Source organism: Hyperoodon ampullatus, assembly GCF_949752795.1.
Source record: "Hyperoodon ampullatus genome assembly, chromosome: 3".
Taxonomy (NCBI): domain Eukaryota; kingdom Metazoa; phylum Chordata; class Mammalia; order Artiodactyla; family Ziphiidae; genus Hyperoodon; species Hyperoodon ampullatus.
This window is the reverse complement of record NC_136916.1, coordinates 115,268,686-115,285,665: the sequence shown is the minus strand read 5'-3', so window position 1 is coordinate 115,285,665 and position 16,980 is coordinate 115,268,686. Positions and strand designations below refer to the sequence as shown.

The window sequence follows — 16,980 nt, the reverse complement described above, 5'->3', positions numbered from 1 at the left end:
TAATTAACATTTAGTCCAACTTTTTTTTTAAACATTCTAGTCACAGGCCAGAAATTAAGTTTAAGAACCCAAATTATTTTTATGTGCAAGTAAGAAAATCTTAAAATCTTAACCATAAAAAGAGAATTAAATTCTGCATAAAATTCTAAAATACTATCCCCCTATTTTCAAAGGAATTAGGAACAAAAACAAAAACACCACCCCATTTCATTTGACTTAGTCAAACAGGGCACATTGTTTATGCTTGTCTCTTTCAATCTTGATCACATCAAGATCTTTACGAAGAAACCTCAATGGTTGTCATTTGAGAAATCTCTTGACCACAAGACTGAGTATTCTATGGCAGAGGCATATACACATTAAAGACATCTTAATAAAGATGCAAAGGAAAGCAAAACAACCCAACACACATCTCGGAAGAAGACAAAATGGCAGGCAACTGGTCGTCTGACCCTCTGAAGGCCAAAAATAAACATATCTTTACAGGAAAGAATGAGTCCAGTGAAAGAAAGAGGGGATGGAGCGGGGACCGTCGTGGCGAGAGAAGATGCTGACCTGCTCGAATTCAAAGTGCTAGAATCAAAGGTCTAAACGAAAACTCCGACGATGCCTCCGGGCAGAGCCCCGGGCCGCGGGGGGCGGGGCTCAGTCCTCCTTGCGCTCCAGAGTCTGTGCCGCGTGGATGCCGTTGCTGTAGACGGGGAAGGGCAGCGTGGAGAAGAGTCCCTCGGCCGTGGTGAACACGTTGCCGGCGGGCATCTGCGTCAGGCTGGCCGCGCTCACGGCGCCGCCGAACGGTCCCGACATGTTGAGCCGGTGCACGTGGTGGTAGAGCATCTCCATGGGCGTCTTGGGGTCAAGGCCGAAGCCCGGGCTGTTAACGTCCACGAAGTTAACAGCGTGCGCGTTGGGCAGCAGGTTGCCCTGCATGGCCAGGGTCACCTCGGCTGGCGCGTAGCGGATGGTGCCCGTGGTGTAGACCCTCTGCGCGGCCGTGCTGGTGGCCGCCAGCGTCCCGGTCACCCTGTGCACCAGCGGCAGCACGACGTTGCCCGCCTGCAACCTCTGCAGCGCCTCCAGGTCCCCAGTGTACAGCAAGGAGTTGGACGCTCCGGGGCCGCTCCCGCTGCCGCTGCTTCCGCCCCCGGGGTGCTTGTCCCGCGGGGACGCCGAGAGCGGGGGCGACAGCGGGTCGGAGGCGACGGGGGCCAAGGCCGCGGGGGCCGAGGTGCCGAACTGAGTCTTGCGGGCGGCGGCGGCGGCCGTGCCGTCGGCACCGGGCGGAGTGAGGACCGAGTCGGGGATGGCCACGTGCAGCCCCCCGCCGCCGGCGCCGCCCGGCGGGGACGGGAAGTGCTCGGAGCTGGGGGGCTTGGTCATGCTGTAGGGCGACTCGTTCCGGGAGATCTCCCGGTTGGGCGGGTAGTTCCAGATGCTGCTGTCGTTGTCGAAGTTGATGGGTTCCGAGATCTCCGTCTTGATCTTGAGCACCGAGGCACTGTTGGGGGAGGACAGCAGCCGCGGGGGCTCCACCAGGCCCGCGTCCAGGCCGCCGGGGCTCGACGCGCTGGACAGGCGCCGGCGGCTGGCGCTGCCGCCCTTCTGCCGTTTCCGCCTCTTCTTGCGCTTCTGGTGCTTGCTGGAGGCCTGCGCGCCCGCCTCGCCCGCGCTGTCCGAGTCCTTGGCGCTGTCCGACGACAGCGACTCGCAGTTCTGCAGCCGCAGGTCCGACTCGCTCTCCACGTAGCGCTCGACCTTGATCTGCATGGGGCCCAGCGCGCCGAAGCCGCCGCCGCCGTCCTCGGCCGCCTTGGGGTTCTCAAAGTCCGAGTGCTCGAAGCTGTCGTCGCTGTCGCGGCTGTCCGGGTTGCTGGAGCTGTGGCCGTCGTCGTTGCAGTTCATGTCGTTGTCGCACGTGTTGCCCGACTTCTTGCGGTCGGGCTCCGGGTCTTCGCTGTTCTCGGACTGGTTCCCCTTCTCGTCGGACTTGGAGTTCTCGTTGTCCTCTGCGTGGGGCCGGCGGCCGCGAGGGGTAGGGGGCGGGGAGAGGAGACACAGGAGACAACGGGTTAGCAGGGCAAGACCCACCTCTCACCTACGGGGGTGGGGGAGGGGAGGGCAGAGGTGGAGGGGGCGTCGCCTTATCCTGAGCAGCTCCACTGCCTTGGTTACTTAAAGCCTGGGCTTTCCCTCTCTTGAGGACCTAGATTAGCGGGACCCTGACTGAGAAGTGCGGTCCCCGGACCCACCCGCAGCATTGGCATCACCTGGAGGCTTGCTACAAATGCAGAATCCCAGGCTTTCACCCAGACCTACTGGATCAGATTCTTCATTTGAACAGGATCCCCAGGTGATTCTTAGGCACGTTAACATTCGAGATGTTCTGCGAAAATGCTCACGGACTCCAGAGTAAATAACCGGGAATAAGGTGGTAGTGACACAGAAAACTGATGATTTGCAAGGTGACTCTCCAAAGAGGTCTGCACCTTCCCCTGGTAAATATCTGCTCATTACTGAAAACCATACTCTCTATTCCTAAAGTCATTTTTCTCTAGAGCACTGAGCGCCATCTGATTCGTTGTATGTGTTATTTTAATTTACTTCTGTCTCTTCCCCCAGCTGGAATATAAGCTCCACAGGGCAGGGAATTTTTGTCTTTTTTGTTCACTGCTATATACTATATAAATAAGGAGCAGAGATGGTCTGTTCTAGAACTCTGCCCTAGTAAAGAACTTTCTCGAATGAATGTAATTTACAAGAAATCAGTCAAGATCCTCCCCACCTGCTTCCGCCTCCCTGAAGCCGTATGTGGAGTAGAGGGAATACGGTACAAGAGCATGTTCCCTAAGGATGGAGTTTGTGGCCGGTGTGCCCTAGTCATCTGGCACATTTTAGGGAGGATAGATTTTCTCAGTAATAGAACCTCAGAACCTTTAAGGATGATGCTGATTTTATGGCTCTGCTTTCGGATGGCAGCCTGGACTAGCACCTTGGACAAATCATGTAACTACTCTGGCCTTCATTTATTTAGCGGAAAAGGTTGGGTTAGGAGAGGCTTAGGAGTTTTTGCAGCCGTAAATTCTATGAGTTATGTGCCCCTTGCGTCTATGTGTGTCTGTGGAAGGGGACTGGGAAATGGAGGAAAAGTAAATGTTTATATTAGCTTTCCTGTGCTCCAAAGAACTACTCAAAGTCTGCTTCCCAAAATAACTAGGAATGGGAAAGCATGGATTTGTTCAGCATAGATTCAGAAAATGAGTAACAGACGGCACCCAGAAAGAGTCAGTTACCGATGCCATTAAGGATCCGACTTTAGAGGTTCAATCCCAGCTTGGTGAGGATGTGAATATTTGGGGCTCAAAGTCACGGTCTGTCTTGGAGCAACAGAGATAGCCCTGCTGTCTGCTTCTGGTAAAGAGGTTGGAGCTAGCTATGGGGTTAGGGCCGGGCTTCTTCTGTATGGAGGGCTGACATTAAGTGATGGCTCAATCAATCAATCTCTCTGTATATTTGTGTATATATATTTATATACCATAATATACCTATGTGTATGAATACATACCACAACATGCATACATGTATATATTTATACATATTTAGATGCATGTATATATTTACATAACACCACATACATAAAAGTATGTATTGTATATATGTGCACACACTTACGTAGTGTGTACATCTGTACGTAGTGGTATATAAGTATATATACATATATGTGTTGAGAAAGATTCAGTAATAACCTGATGTGACATATATCCCTATATAAACTTTGGCCAGTTGCTTCGTTCAGATGACACTCCTTTGGCCGTTGCCCACCCCTCAAGTTTGGAAAGGCAAGCCATAACTGCAGAACACGGAGAAGTCGTAATACCTGTAATACCTGAGGTGTCTTTAGAGTCTGACTCAGAGTCGGAGGTCTCTGAGGATTCCGAAGTTTTCTCCGGCAGGTGGGGAAGCTGTGCGATGTCCATTGGCGTGTCCTTGTACTCGGGGTTGCTGTGGAGGAGGGAGGTGCTCATCAAGAGTGCAGACACCCATTCTGGATGGGTTGCTTTTGACCATCTTCTTCCCACTTCCTTGCCCCGAACTTTTGGAGTTTAGAGGGTTTGAAAGACTAGGCATGCAATCATTTCTCAGCTCATCATGGGACTTTTACAGAAGCTTGGATTGCATGCGCTGGGGAACAGGTGCACTTGCCACAATGACTGAATACCCAAATGTTACATGGAAGCCACCAAAAAGCTTTCAAATAATCAGGTACCACTGGGGGCCAGGGAACTGGGCTGCTTGACATTCCTCCCAGTACCACACCTGGGGGAAGGGAGGATGAGTGAAGCACCCTCAACAATTCATTCCCCTGCCTCCCGGGGTGCCCTGCCTTCACCTGGGCTCCTACTGAGTCCATTGCTTCAGTACCCTTGTCTTGGTTCCTTGATGGAGTCCTCAGCTGTTCAGATGGCTCTAAGGCTATTGGGGGCGGGGAGTTGGGGGGCAGAGCCCTCAGCACCTAATGATCCGACAGATGCACAGGTGCACCTTGGGCTGCGTGGATTATGGCTACTGAACTGTCAACACACCCATTACAATTACATTTTCATCTGCTCTTGTGGCGTACACCTGTGGCTTGTTAGCTGGAAATCTGATTGCAGTGGGGAGAGTCCCAGTGTGAAAGACTGAAGCTAACCCCATTTGCACAAAAGTGCTTAATTTTCTATTTGTAATTCAGAAACAAGCCTCCTCTGGAAAAGGGAGTGTGTTCGGTCAGTCAGCGATCTTCTAGAAATGCCACTCCAAGGCCAGGCCAGCGTATGAGCAGTACCAGCTGCATAATCTGAAGGCACTAGGAAAGTCTCATGCCTCCAAGTGGAAAATGCCTCTTCTGTCCTTCTATCATGGCCAGTCAGCCAGAGACCTTCCATAGGTCTCTGTGACTCACTAGCTAATTTCTAGTGAAATTCCTGTATCAAAGAGTCACTGTTTCAGTAACTACACTAAAACTGCAAATATCCCAGGGGGGTTAATTCACTAAGATAACTTATCAGGGCTTTACCCCTTAGTGTGAATTAGCGTCAGCAGCAGAGCTTTCTCTAGATGATCAGATGAGCCAGATGCTGGGAAGGTAGCCTTAGCCCTTGCAGTTTCTGTAATTCTGCCAGGTGTTGTGAGGGTACAGGAAGAAGACTGGACGAGCAGTAATTTTAGAACAGGGAAGTGCAAGCCTGGATAGAGCCCAGAAGTGAGGGATTCTGGCCAGGAAGAGGGAGCATGAAAATACTGCTTGGGGAAGAACAGAGGACAGGAATGTGGGACAGAAAAACCAAGTTCAATAGCTGCAATCAGGCCAAGGCCCTTCTTCCTAGACCTCCAGCCTGGAGAAGTGATCCTGATGAGTGACAGACCTGGGGAGCTTCCTCTGCTAAAGCTCACGTATGTCAGTCTCCTTTGGTCCAGAGGCCATGTGGCTTCACAAGTCCCTTGTCAGCCAACTCCTAGTTTTTTATTATTATTATTATTATTATTATTATTGTTTTTTGCGGTATGCGGGCCTCTCACTGTTGTGGCCTCTCCCGTTGCGGAGCACAGGCTCCGGACGCGCAGGCTCAGCGGCCATGGCTCACAGGCCCAGCCGCTCCACGGCATGTGGGATCCTCCCGGACCGGGGCACGAACCCGTGTCCCCTGCATCGGCAGGCGGACTCTCAACCACTGCGCCATCAGGGAAGCCCCCCAGTCTTCTATTATTGAGCCCAGGGTGAGTCTTCAGGTCAGCTGAAACACGTCTGGCATGCCTGAGATTGAGGCTCTTTGAGCCTGAAGGCTGGTCTTTGGTACCCAAACTGCTTCCTTCTTCTCCATATGGAATTAGGTGGACCAGGAGAACCAAACGCTCATGAGCTTGTACCATGTGATCCTAGGCTAGACCAAGAGTGTTGCTCCAAAGTAGCACCAGCTGACCTCTCCTTACCCCTCCTCACTCCCTCTGTTTGGGGGCAGAGTAGGAAGTCATGAGGCTGATGAGGCAGTAAGAAAGATCCAGATGGGAAGAGGTCTCCCTGAATGAGATGAACAACCACAGGGATTACTTTAGTGCCCTGGGCTCCAGCAGCCTGGGGGACGGCCATCCTACAGTCTATGGTGTCCCTGTTACTAATGTCTAACTTTTAATAATAATGGGTCTCCTTGGCACAGTGAATGTCAGTGCCACAATACCTTATTCTGTCTTCTCTTTGGCATGTGAGTTTTTATAACCTTCTGCATTGCATACAGCCACTGCTCCATAAACCCCTAAGTAAAAGAATTCCCTGATAGCAGAACCCATCTTGAGCATATCACAAACACAGGGGATAGTTTGCATGAAAGGCAGGCTTTGGAGAAAGCCCCATTAGATACCCATACTTTTACCTTTAGAGAGCATTAATGTAGAGTAGAAGAGGTCAAAAAAGGGAAAAGAAAGTCAATGAATGAAGACTTCTAAGTGGTGCACATTAAAGCCCTCTCTAGAGCAATAATCATTAGTGTCTGATTGATATGCTATTGGGAGCAAGCACATTCATGCCTTCAAGTCGTCACCAGCGGACGCAAACACACTCTGAAGGGTCAGTGTGCTGATGAGCCACCGCTGTCTGCATCTCTGTCTCAAAGAAAAATGGGATTCGGTACTCCCTGTCTAGATTATCAGTCAAAGGGCAACAACTTCCATTCATAAGACCTACTGGAAGTTTTCCTCCTCAGACCACATGTGGGCCCTGCTTGGTGGCTTTAGGCCAAGAGGAGCCAAAGACTAGAATGACAATGGTGGGAGGGAGCCAGGCTGAGCATTTGGGTAGCTTCATGGCAGGATTGGTGGGGAACCTCTCAGAAAGCTTGTCCCCAGACGCAGACCACCCAGGCTATGCGTCTTGGTTACTTTGGTGCTAGCCTGAATCCACAGGCAGTAAGCAGATGACGACGGAGAGACGAGTGGTGTTGCACACTGGAATTCAGGAGGCTGTTGAGCTTGGCTGCATTAATGGATATAAATTTGAGGATGCATTAAAACAGCGGTCACCCTTGCCTGATCACAGAGCAAGCAAAAGAAGACTGCCTTCATTTTTACACTGAAATTGTCTCAATTCTGGCAAGGCGACTCCCTTTGCTTACCAAAACTTGAAAGTCTGGGGAATCCAACCCTACGTGATATGCTGAGGACTTCAAAGAGATGGGATACAGGAGGAATATGAACTCTGCCACTTCTTCTGCATCCCCTTTTCATAATTTTCACGAGGGTTGGAGTGCATGAGTATGAGAACGTGTGGGGGAGAAGGAGATGCTTTTTGAATGCTTCCACTGGAGGCAAACGTCTGTGTTCTTTTTCTGGCCCGAACATTTGTGGGGAAACCAAAGCAACCTCTGCAGAACTGCCCCAAGGTTGGCAGACCAAGAACTATTGAACATTTCGCAAATCTGCCCTCGAAGTCCCTACCGACATGGCTTTGAACTTTTCCCATTTCTTTGAATCTTGGGGAAAGAAAAGCAGAATTTCCATATAATTCCACACCAGATACTGTCAAAAGATAATACAACATGTCAGCTATTTACCATTGGGCTGCATGTTTTATAACTGAGATGGAAATGAAAAAGAATTCCAAAATATACCTCAGAAGATAATTCACCCAGATGATGTTCTTCTCATTTGCGTTCTTGGCGTTAATAGCTATTGTGGCACTAGACTGTATCCAAATATATCCTCCATTCTTCTGCATCCAACGATAGTACTTTGTCACACATTGGCCCTTATTCAGCACTGGTGAAAAAACAAAACAGAATAGAAGGCATTGCATATTAGGACCGGGACGAAATGGTTATCATCTCTGCAAAATCTGAAGCTTAGAAAGGGGAGGTCCCGGACTTCCCTGGTGGCACAGTGGTTAAGAATCCGCCTGCCAATGCAGGGGACACGGGTTCGAGCCCTGATCCGGGAAGTTCCCACATGCCGCGGAGCAACTAAGCCTGTGCACCACAACTACTAAGCCTGCGCTCTAGAACCTGCGAGCCACAACTACTGAAGCCCGCGTGCTCCACAACAAGAGAAGCCACCGCAGTGAGAAGCCCACGCGCCGTAACGAAGAGTAACCCCTGCTCGCGGCAACTAGCGAAAGCCTGCGGGCAACAACGAAGACCCAACACAGCCAAAAATAAATAAATTAATTAAAAAAAAAAAAAGAAGAAAGGGGAGGTCCCGCATCAAGCCAGGGGTGCCTGCTCCTCTGTATGCTTAATGTAGAATGCCATTCGTAGGACAAATAAAATCACCAATTCAGTGGAGCAGTAGCTCCGGAGCTAGGGTTACTAGCGTTTGTAGCAAGACTTTATTTCATTTTGGACAGTCATGGTGTGAAAGGAAGGATAACAGGACTACAAATCTTTTTGGCTCACAGAACAGCTAATGCGGTGTGGATATTGTCAATGGGTTTGACGTCAGATGGGAACAAAGGCAAATTTGGATGTGATTTATTCATAGCTTCAAGGTAGCCCTCTTTGCGATTCTGGATATCTGAATGGTTCCAAAGATGCTTTCCGCCTCTGTCTTTGATCATTTCACCTCAGCGCGAGCAGTATCAACCCGTGTCCTTATGTACCGGTTTCTTTTGATCTTGTCGAACAGAATTTATAGTATGAACCAAATCTACATGGGTCAGTCAGGGGAGATTCTGGTGAGAAATTTGCTGAACGTTGGAACAAAATACATTCCCTCACCAAGTCAGAGAGAAACACTGGCCTAAGGGAAGCACAGGTTTGACTTAGTTAGAGCCAAACAGAGTGACAGCTCCACACAGACTCTGAAATATAGCCCCAAATGAAGGAACAAGTAAAAACAATCAGTAATGTGAAACGGTGCCATTAAACATCCACGGAAAGAGAGCTTTAAAATGCAGATGTTAAAAATGATACTTTAACCAAAATCTTGGCAAGTTGAAATGGATTTGATTTGTATCTGGGTACGCTTGAGCTAGTAAAAGGGGGAAGAGTGCAGTAAATCAGCCCCTGAAATAAAGTGCTACGGATGCCGGAAACGTGCACAACCCGCTGTTATCGCTTGGATACGAATTGCAGAGACTCCACACCCCCCAGCAGCGCGCCAGCTGGTCGGCCACTAGAGGGCAGTGTGCACTCGTCCACGCTGCCCACTTTTGGCACGTCCTTGTCTCCGTCTGCTAAAATGAAAAACCTCTAACTGCTGTAATAAATTTGGCTAAATTAGCTGCTAAATGGTTATCTCAAGTAATATGTATTTGCATTAATCATCTTGCTCTAAACCAGAACAAGCCAGAGTCCTAAAGACGTAGTAAATTCATATTGTCCATTTAATTATGGCTAATAAGTGCTTCATATACAATAGTTTCATGAAGTACATTTTGATTTTTTTTGGGGGGGTTGGATGGGTAAAGGGAAGTCACTTTGGGAAAGAGCTGTGTTTAAGGCTGTAGAAGCTCTTCCCATCATCATGTCTGAGCCACTCTTCCTAGCTCTGAAAGTGGTCAAAAATCAAACCTCCATATATTTCATCCATAAACATATAAACTTCAATGCTTTTCTCCCATTCTCTCTTTTTTTGTCTCACAATACACGAAATGGATGGTTGTAAAATGTAATACTTATGTCTTAACAGTGGCTTGAAAAAGCCTTGCTTTGATGAGTGCTTCAAAGAGCGGCGAGTTCTATTCGGAAACTATTCTACAGTTTAGGGTATTTTTAAAACCCGGAACTGTCACCTTCTCTTAGTGGTGAGGCTCCACAGGTAGGACTGTACTCTGCTTTTGTAGGCGATTGTAAGTTCTGCCATTCGGCATGCATGGCTTCCCCGGCTCCAAAACTGTGTAGTGAAGCTGAAAGCAGTAAAATACTGACTCTGCCATACAGCACTTCTGTCAAACCATTGTTGCATGCAACAAGATGTGCTTTTATTCAAATCCTCTCAACCTGGTTAACTATTAATAGAGGAACGATGGGTTATGAAATTCTGCCCACTATTTTCACAGAAATACTTGCAGCATCCCAATCAGTGGTTGGTGTATAATTCTACCTGCTGTGTATCTGGAATAAGGGATAATTTCAAATGGCTCTAGTATTTTTAATAAAGGCAAAGAGACTAAGAAGCCCCTTTTATAGAGTCACATGAAGAAAACACTGAGATGGTAGGCTAGACCAGCCCAGCCTGGCTGGGGATTTTGGACTGGAATTTGACCCAAAGCAGGCAAAATTTAAAAAAAAAAAAAAAAAAAAAAAGACCCCACAATACAGTGCGTAGCAAGGGGCAAAGTGAGGCAGAAATTATAAAGTCAAATTAGAGTTTGCAGAATCAGCATAAAGATCACCATGCCCTCTCCTTCCTAATAATACTTTCTCCTACTTACAAACAAAGAAACAGAGAAACAAACAAAATCTCCTTTCTGAAATGCATGACCAGTAAAACATCAGCCTTGGGGTGGGCCCCATAGACGTGCTGTGAAGGGGCAGAATGGCTCATCTGCTAAAAGATTGACGTGTGTCACCTTTTGGGGTTAAGGCAGCATGACTCTGGGTCTGATTAGGTGCATCTGTGTTTCCTGAGAAGATAAATACAAAGTTATTAGGACCCATGATTCCACGAATATTATTTATCACCCAGGCCAAGGGCCATCTAGCAAAGAGAGGAGACCTCAGTGAGAGAGACGCAGGCCAGGCAAGTTTACGTGATGAAGTGGTGGTGAAAGAGCTGCGGAGAAAAGGACCCCTGAGGGGTTCCCTGGGGAGTCAGGAGCTGTTTGAGTGCCTTCACTTACCGCGGTCCACACCACAGAGCAGATCCAGGGGCCCATCACCGTCAGCTCAAGAAGACAAGTTTAACCTAATCCATTAATTTGCCCTGGGCCAGCCTGAGAAACAGAATTCTGAAAAGGTAGACATTCCAGCATGGTCTTGGATCATGACTGTTTCCTGAGGATCAGTGTTTTCTGAATGACACCCCCATGTGTCCGTGGGAATCTAGATAACTCAAGATAAGGCGCTGAGTTAGCTCCTACTGTAGCATGAAATGTTGACCAAAAGATCACCCCAGTTGCGTCTGTTTTTCAGGAGGACCCATAAAAGCGGTCACAATGGAATTTTGCTTCTTTTAAAATGAACACGGAATAATTTTTGCTTGGGGCTCTAGAATATAAATTTATGATTTGTGGATGAAGCTTCCTGCTTTAAAAAAAAAAAAAAATCATACTGGCAAATCAGTTGGATCATTCCAGCTGTGCCAGAGGCAGGATCTGACAGCTTTTCCTGAGCTCATGTGGTCCTAATCAGCTCAGGAAGAAAAGCCACTTTGGTGCCAGTTTGAAAGAGATTTTTAGTTTGTAATAAATTAGACAACTTGAAAAACACAAAAACTTTTTTGATACTCTCTAATCCAGGGCTGCTGTTTTTATTTTGGGGTTTTTAGCTTTAAATAATGGAGAGAAATGAGAGAATGTCTGTGTTCGTCTATTTCACAAACTCCCTTTTGTGGAGAAAAACAGAAATAAGCATGATGTAAGTTACTTGGTATGGAAGTCCTTAAAAACCGGTTAATTGTCCCTTGAAAAGAGATAGATCCTCATCAAACCAATGAGCCCAGGAGGACATTCATAACAGTGTGCTCAAACTATAAAGAGAGGAAACCGAGAGAGAGAGAGAGAGAGAGAGAGAGAGAGAGAGGAAATATCTGTGAGGATCTTATTTTTAGTCTTACACTGTGATATGGTCTGAGTGCTTCTGACACATAACCTGGCATCTTCTCTTTGGTTTATCCCAAAGTTTACTTTTGGCTGTCCAAACCTTTTGGTAGAGCAGCCTATGTGTGCCCACTGAATTCAATGATCACAGCATAACATTTCTGGAAAGATGTCTTTAAAACTGTGCGATAGGAATTTGTTTTTATTTAAGGATCTCAAAACACTGAAATGGCCTTTTCTTAGGTTTTAGAGGGTAAACATGAAGACACAGGGAGGCTGACTGTGTTTCTCCCAGATGCCCTTTCAGTCTTGGATGGTCCCAGGTATAGCCGTGGATGCCTCTGCTACTGCACGACAGCTTGCTCCTTTGAGCCCTGAAGTCTAGGGTGTAGCCAATTGCTTTTGGCTGCTATTGCTCAGCTTTGAGGAAAATCAAGAAGTTGTATCAGTACTGCTCCAGCTTCCAAGCTACAGGTGCCTTTGAGTTACAGACTGTGCTCTTCAGAGGACAGAAATGACCCTGCATTTGGGAGAAGAAACTACTAGAGACAAGGAGAGACTTACATCTTGCTGGGGGAACCATTCTAGCCCTGCTCCTTTGACCATTTTTGTCTCTAAGTGTCAAAATACCACCCACCCCTAATTGTGAAGGGAGTGGCAGATACAGTTCAATCCAAAGAAAAATGCTTATGTGTTAGAACACGTGACCTTTTACATCACATACACACTTTGCCCCACAAAAACTGGATGCTCGGATTGATTGACTGTCTTTTTAAAAAGTCACCTGGCCTCTTGGTTTGAGCTTAGTGGCAGGCATACAAGAAATGTACTCCTTGTAGAGAAAAACTACGCCCACCCCCCCACGCTCCCGCCCAATCTGATGAGCTCTTGCTGGAGTGCACATCTATGGCCCTGCACGCAGTGACCAACAGAGGGATTTCAGTGTTCCTTAGGAAAACTTTGTCCACAGAGATAGACTGATGATTGAAAGGACATAAAGGAAGCCTGTGTCTGTGGCAGGAACATAACTCTGTTAGTAACTCAAAACAAATCAGTCCAAGTTTGCCTTCAGAAATATGGAGGAAAAAAGAGAACATGGTCTCTTCCTGTTGGGCTGTTCCACAAAATCAAAGCCAAAGATTCTAAATAGTGAGTTACTTGTGTCTTCAAAAGAAGGAAGCAGTCTAATTCAGTTTGGAGAGGAGATGAAGAAGACATCTCAAAAGCGGTCTTTTAGCAAAGTGTCTCACAAAAGGACATTTTAGAGGTTTGCATATGCATTAAAAAGCTGTAATACTTGGTGTATTCAGGTAAGTATAGAATAAATAGGAAATGGTGAGATCATCGGAGATTTTCACGCTTGACATTCACACAGCTGAACAAAGAGCTTCATTATCGTCATGGCAATATGAGGGTGCATCTGCTGCTCAGCTCACCCCCCCTTGAGCTACCTTCATCAATGGCTGCAGAGAATGGGGAGTGGGGGGTTTTCTGCTAGATACTCAAAAATTAATTTTGAATTCACTAATGTGGAGAGCGTGTAAGTTAGGGGGTGTGTGCTAGAATCACACTTTCTACTTAATACCACAGTTGGGTGCTTAGCTGTAGCTACCGGTTTTTCTTTCTACATTCACAAAACTGGCAGATGAAACATGAAAAAGAATACTGACTCTTTAATCTCTGCTTCTCCACCTAAGGCCCAAGGCAGGCTGACAGGGAACTTCATTCTGGAAACAGGACTTTTTTTTTTTCTTTTTTAAATTCTGGATTACTTTTTCTTCTGCTTTTGAAAACTGTGGGCTATAGGGAATGAACCTGACATAGACTTAAAACAAGAACAGTTTTCTTTATCTAAAAAGTTATAGTCCTTGATGCCTACGGAGGTCATTTTCAAAACCCACAAGAGAGACAGCATTAGAGCCAGGAACTGTGCATTTAGCACTTTATTTACTTACAATAGAGGCAGTTTTTCATTTAGAAGTGCTCATAGGATCAAGCAAGGCTTTGATGCCGTGCAGACTTTCCTATAGATTTTGCAATTAGTGAGCTAGATGTCTTAAATAGCAGGCATCCACAAATTGGTTTTTAGTTTTTTTGTAAATTTACGTGCTGAGTAATATTTGGTCAAATTGAATGATATTTGATACTTAATGTGAGTTACGAGCTTAAGGACAGAAGACCCGTGGATGGTCTGTGAATGACTATGCATCATCTATGGATTTTCCCCCTAATATCCTAATGACAGGCCCTGCTTGAATTGCTATCTGTATGATTTATAACCTCAGAATAGGTTTTTTCCTATATCACCGCCGCCGATTGACAGATTTTTATTAACTGTTAATACTGAATCCTGTAGAAAACTTTTCATTGATTGAGAACATATCAATTTGTTAAGTTTAAAAAATAAATTCCCCTTTTCTTGATGATAACGTGCTGAGTTGGAGACCAAGGCTTTTGAACATTGAGGGGATCATGTTCTAGGACCGGAAGAGTCCAAGTAATTGTTGGCACGAGTGACATCCGAGATCTCAGATTTTTTTTTAAGCTGTTTTCAGTCCTGTCAGGGAGTTTCAATACTGTTTATTCCTGACCTTCTTGACCTGAAATAGTTAAGAACAGAGTATTTTTTAGCCTCCAAACCTTCTTTTTTGTTGGGGGTTTGTTATATAAAGGGACACACTGAACTCTTGTGCACGGAATTAAGATTTATGACTCGGATGGGCTTCCGTGGTGGCACAGTGGTTGAGAGTCCGCCTCCTGATGCAGGGGACATGGGTTCGTGCCCCGGTCCGGGAGGATCCCACATGCCGCGGAGCGGCTGGGCCCATGAGCCATGGCCACTGAGCCTGCGCGTCCGGAGCCTGTGCTCCGTAATGGGAGAGGCCACAGCAGTGAGAGGCCCGCGTACCGCAAAAAAAAAAAAAGATTTATGACTAGGAAATCAGGGAAATGGTGGATTTATCCACTCATTCAATAAATAATTTTTTTGAATGTGCCTCTCTGTGCCAAGCACTGGGGGATAGCAAAGTGAGCAAAATCTGTCACTGGCCTGAACTCCTGTCTGAGTCTGAACTGGTCACAGAAATTCTGTCTCCCTTCCCGGGGGTTGGTTTAGGTTTGGAATCTGATGAAACACTGCACAACGAGACTCAGGGGGAAGTCTCTCTACTGTGGGAGACTGTTGAAAATGTTTTCCTCCTTCTGAAAATAAGGATTTACTTCTCTTTGTCTTTGAATGGGAGACAGATGCTTATCAGTCATTTTTACTAGTAAGTTTATCAGAGTGATGATTTATGGAAAGTGGCGTGGAGGCCTATGAAAACACAGCAGGTCCAACCTGGCCTGGGTGAGTCCTTCACCTTCCTTTAAAAATGAAGAGGAATGGAGTACTGGGAAGGTTAAGCTGGGATGTAGGGAGACCTAAAAAAAGGTTAAAAGATGAATCTTTTTTTATTTTTATTGGAGTATAATTGCTTTACAGTGCTGTGCTAGCTTCTGCTGTAGAGTGAAGTGAATCAGCCGTACACATACCTACATCCCCTCCCTCTCGGATCTCTCTCCCACCCCCTGCCCACCCATCCCACCCATCTAGGTCGTCACAGAGCACCGAGCTGAGCTCCCTGTGCTTTATAGCAGGTTCCCACTAGCTCTCTGTTTTACACATGGTGGTGTATATATGTCAATCCTAATCTCCCAGTTCGTCCCACCCTCCCCTACCCCCTTATAGGCAGGTTTATTTTATGTCTCTGGCAGACTCTGTGTTTCTGGATGCAGTCATTTCATTAAGCCTACTAAATATCTGTAGCAAGAAATATCTAAGTGGTGAGGCATAGGTATACAAAAATTAGTGTTCCATAATATCGGGACTATTTAAAGGAGCCCAGACAAACGTCATGTGTTCAGCTGTTCTGTGGATCGTCAGCAATTCTGGTACTTTGTTGTGAAAACATTACAGATTCTCCCAGGTAGCGGTCACCGTTGAGTGTCCTCTGAACAGCTGTTCTGCCACTTCTTCCTGGGTAATAGAACTCCCATTTGGGGCTTTATGTGTGGTGGTCTTCCCCCAAGTCTCAGGAGGGATAAATGTTTGTTTATACCAGCCACAGTAATTCCATCCAGCGTGTGGCCGAGGCTGGGACATTTGATGAAATGCTGGACAATGAGACTTTCCTGGAGGGCCTGTGGGAATATTTTCTTTTCTTTCAAAAAATGAACACAAAGTAGCAACTGACCCTTTCCTGACTTTGGACATTGTCCTGTGAGGAGCTAATCATTGGCTGTGCTACAGCTGTCTTTTGATCATGAAGAGAAAGTGAAGACGATTACAGAGAAAGTTGAAGTCATTTTTACTTAGGTTTTCTGTTACTTGTAATCAGGTGGGTTCTGGCTAATGTGTCTCGCCCCAAATTTGAGGAGGCCAGAGAGGGGGTGGGAATTCTCCAAGAGCTTCAAATAACCTGCTCTTTAGCTAACCCTATATTAATGGAAAAACACTGTATGCTAAACACATACACAAATTAAATCCTATGCTGCTCATTTGTGTTTAAAAAAAAGTTTGAGGGCTTTTTTTTTTTTGAGATATGCAGGGTGTCATTAAATCAACATTTCAAAGAACGTGTTTTTTAGAAAAACGATGTCATCTTGTTCTTCGTTTTGTATAAAGTACAAGAAGTACTGGAATTGAGTTAATTTAGGTTAATTGATTTCTGTTAAAATGGAGGATTTAGAAGTATTGTTTCATTTTCTTGATCATGCTTTATGAGAGCAATGGGTTAGTTGCTCTCAAGTATCAGGTGTTTGTGTTCTGAAAATAAAAGCAACTACTAACTGAAATAAGGAAATAAGGAAAAATAAGGAAAAGCCCAAGAATCCATGTTAGAATTGCATTAGAATGTATCAGTCAAGTCAAAGATCTGGCTTTCTCTCTGAGCAGAGAGAAAAGATCACGTGCTACGTTTTGCGCCTTTTCGTGTGCTCTTCAAAGCTTGGGATGCCCTCAACACCTACCCGACGCCCACCCCCATCATATCTCCTGCCGTCTTGCCATGTTCTTTCAACGTCCAGGGAAAACGTGCCTCCTGGAACTTCTTATCCTTCCTTGGTGGCCCCCACCTCTGGGGCTTCTTTGTTTTGTTTACACATCGTGATAGTCCTCATTTTATGCCACCTTTTCAAAACTGGCTGTTTTCCTGCTGTCCTCTCCACCAATATGTAAGCTGCTTGAAGGTAGAGACCATGACTTAGTTATTTTTGAAACT

General features: G+C 46.2%; 1 protein-coding gene across 12 annotated transcripts in view; it reads right to left on the bottom strand.

Annotated features, from left to right (window-relative positions):
• Positions 1-645: 645 nt before the first annotated feature.
• Positions 646-16,980, bottom strand: part of NPAS3 (neuronal PAS domain protein 3) — a gene marked incomplete at both ends in the record, with an annotated part of 860,982 nt that continues 844,647 nt past the window's right edge. For 8 of the 12 annotated variants that reach the window (XM_079700356.1, XM_079700357.1, XM_079700359.1 and 5 more), the window contains 3 exons: positions 646-2,006; positions 3,875-3,999; positions 7,638-7,785. In XM_079700356.1, coding sequence (XP_079556482.1) covers positions 646-2,006; positions 3,875-3,999; positions 7,638-7,785 — 1,634 coding nt within the window. The remainder of the gene's footprint in view (positions 2,007-3,874; positions 4,000-7,637; positions 7,786-16,980) is intronic. The other 4 variants (XM_079700352.1, XM_079700358.1, XM_079700360.1 and 1 more) reach the window with 1 other exon arrangement.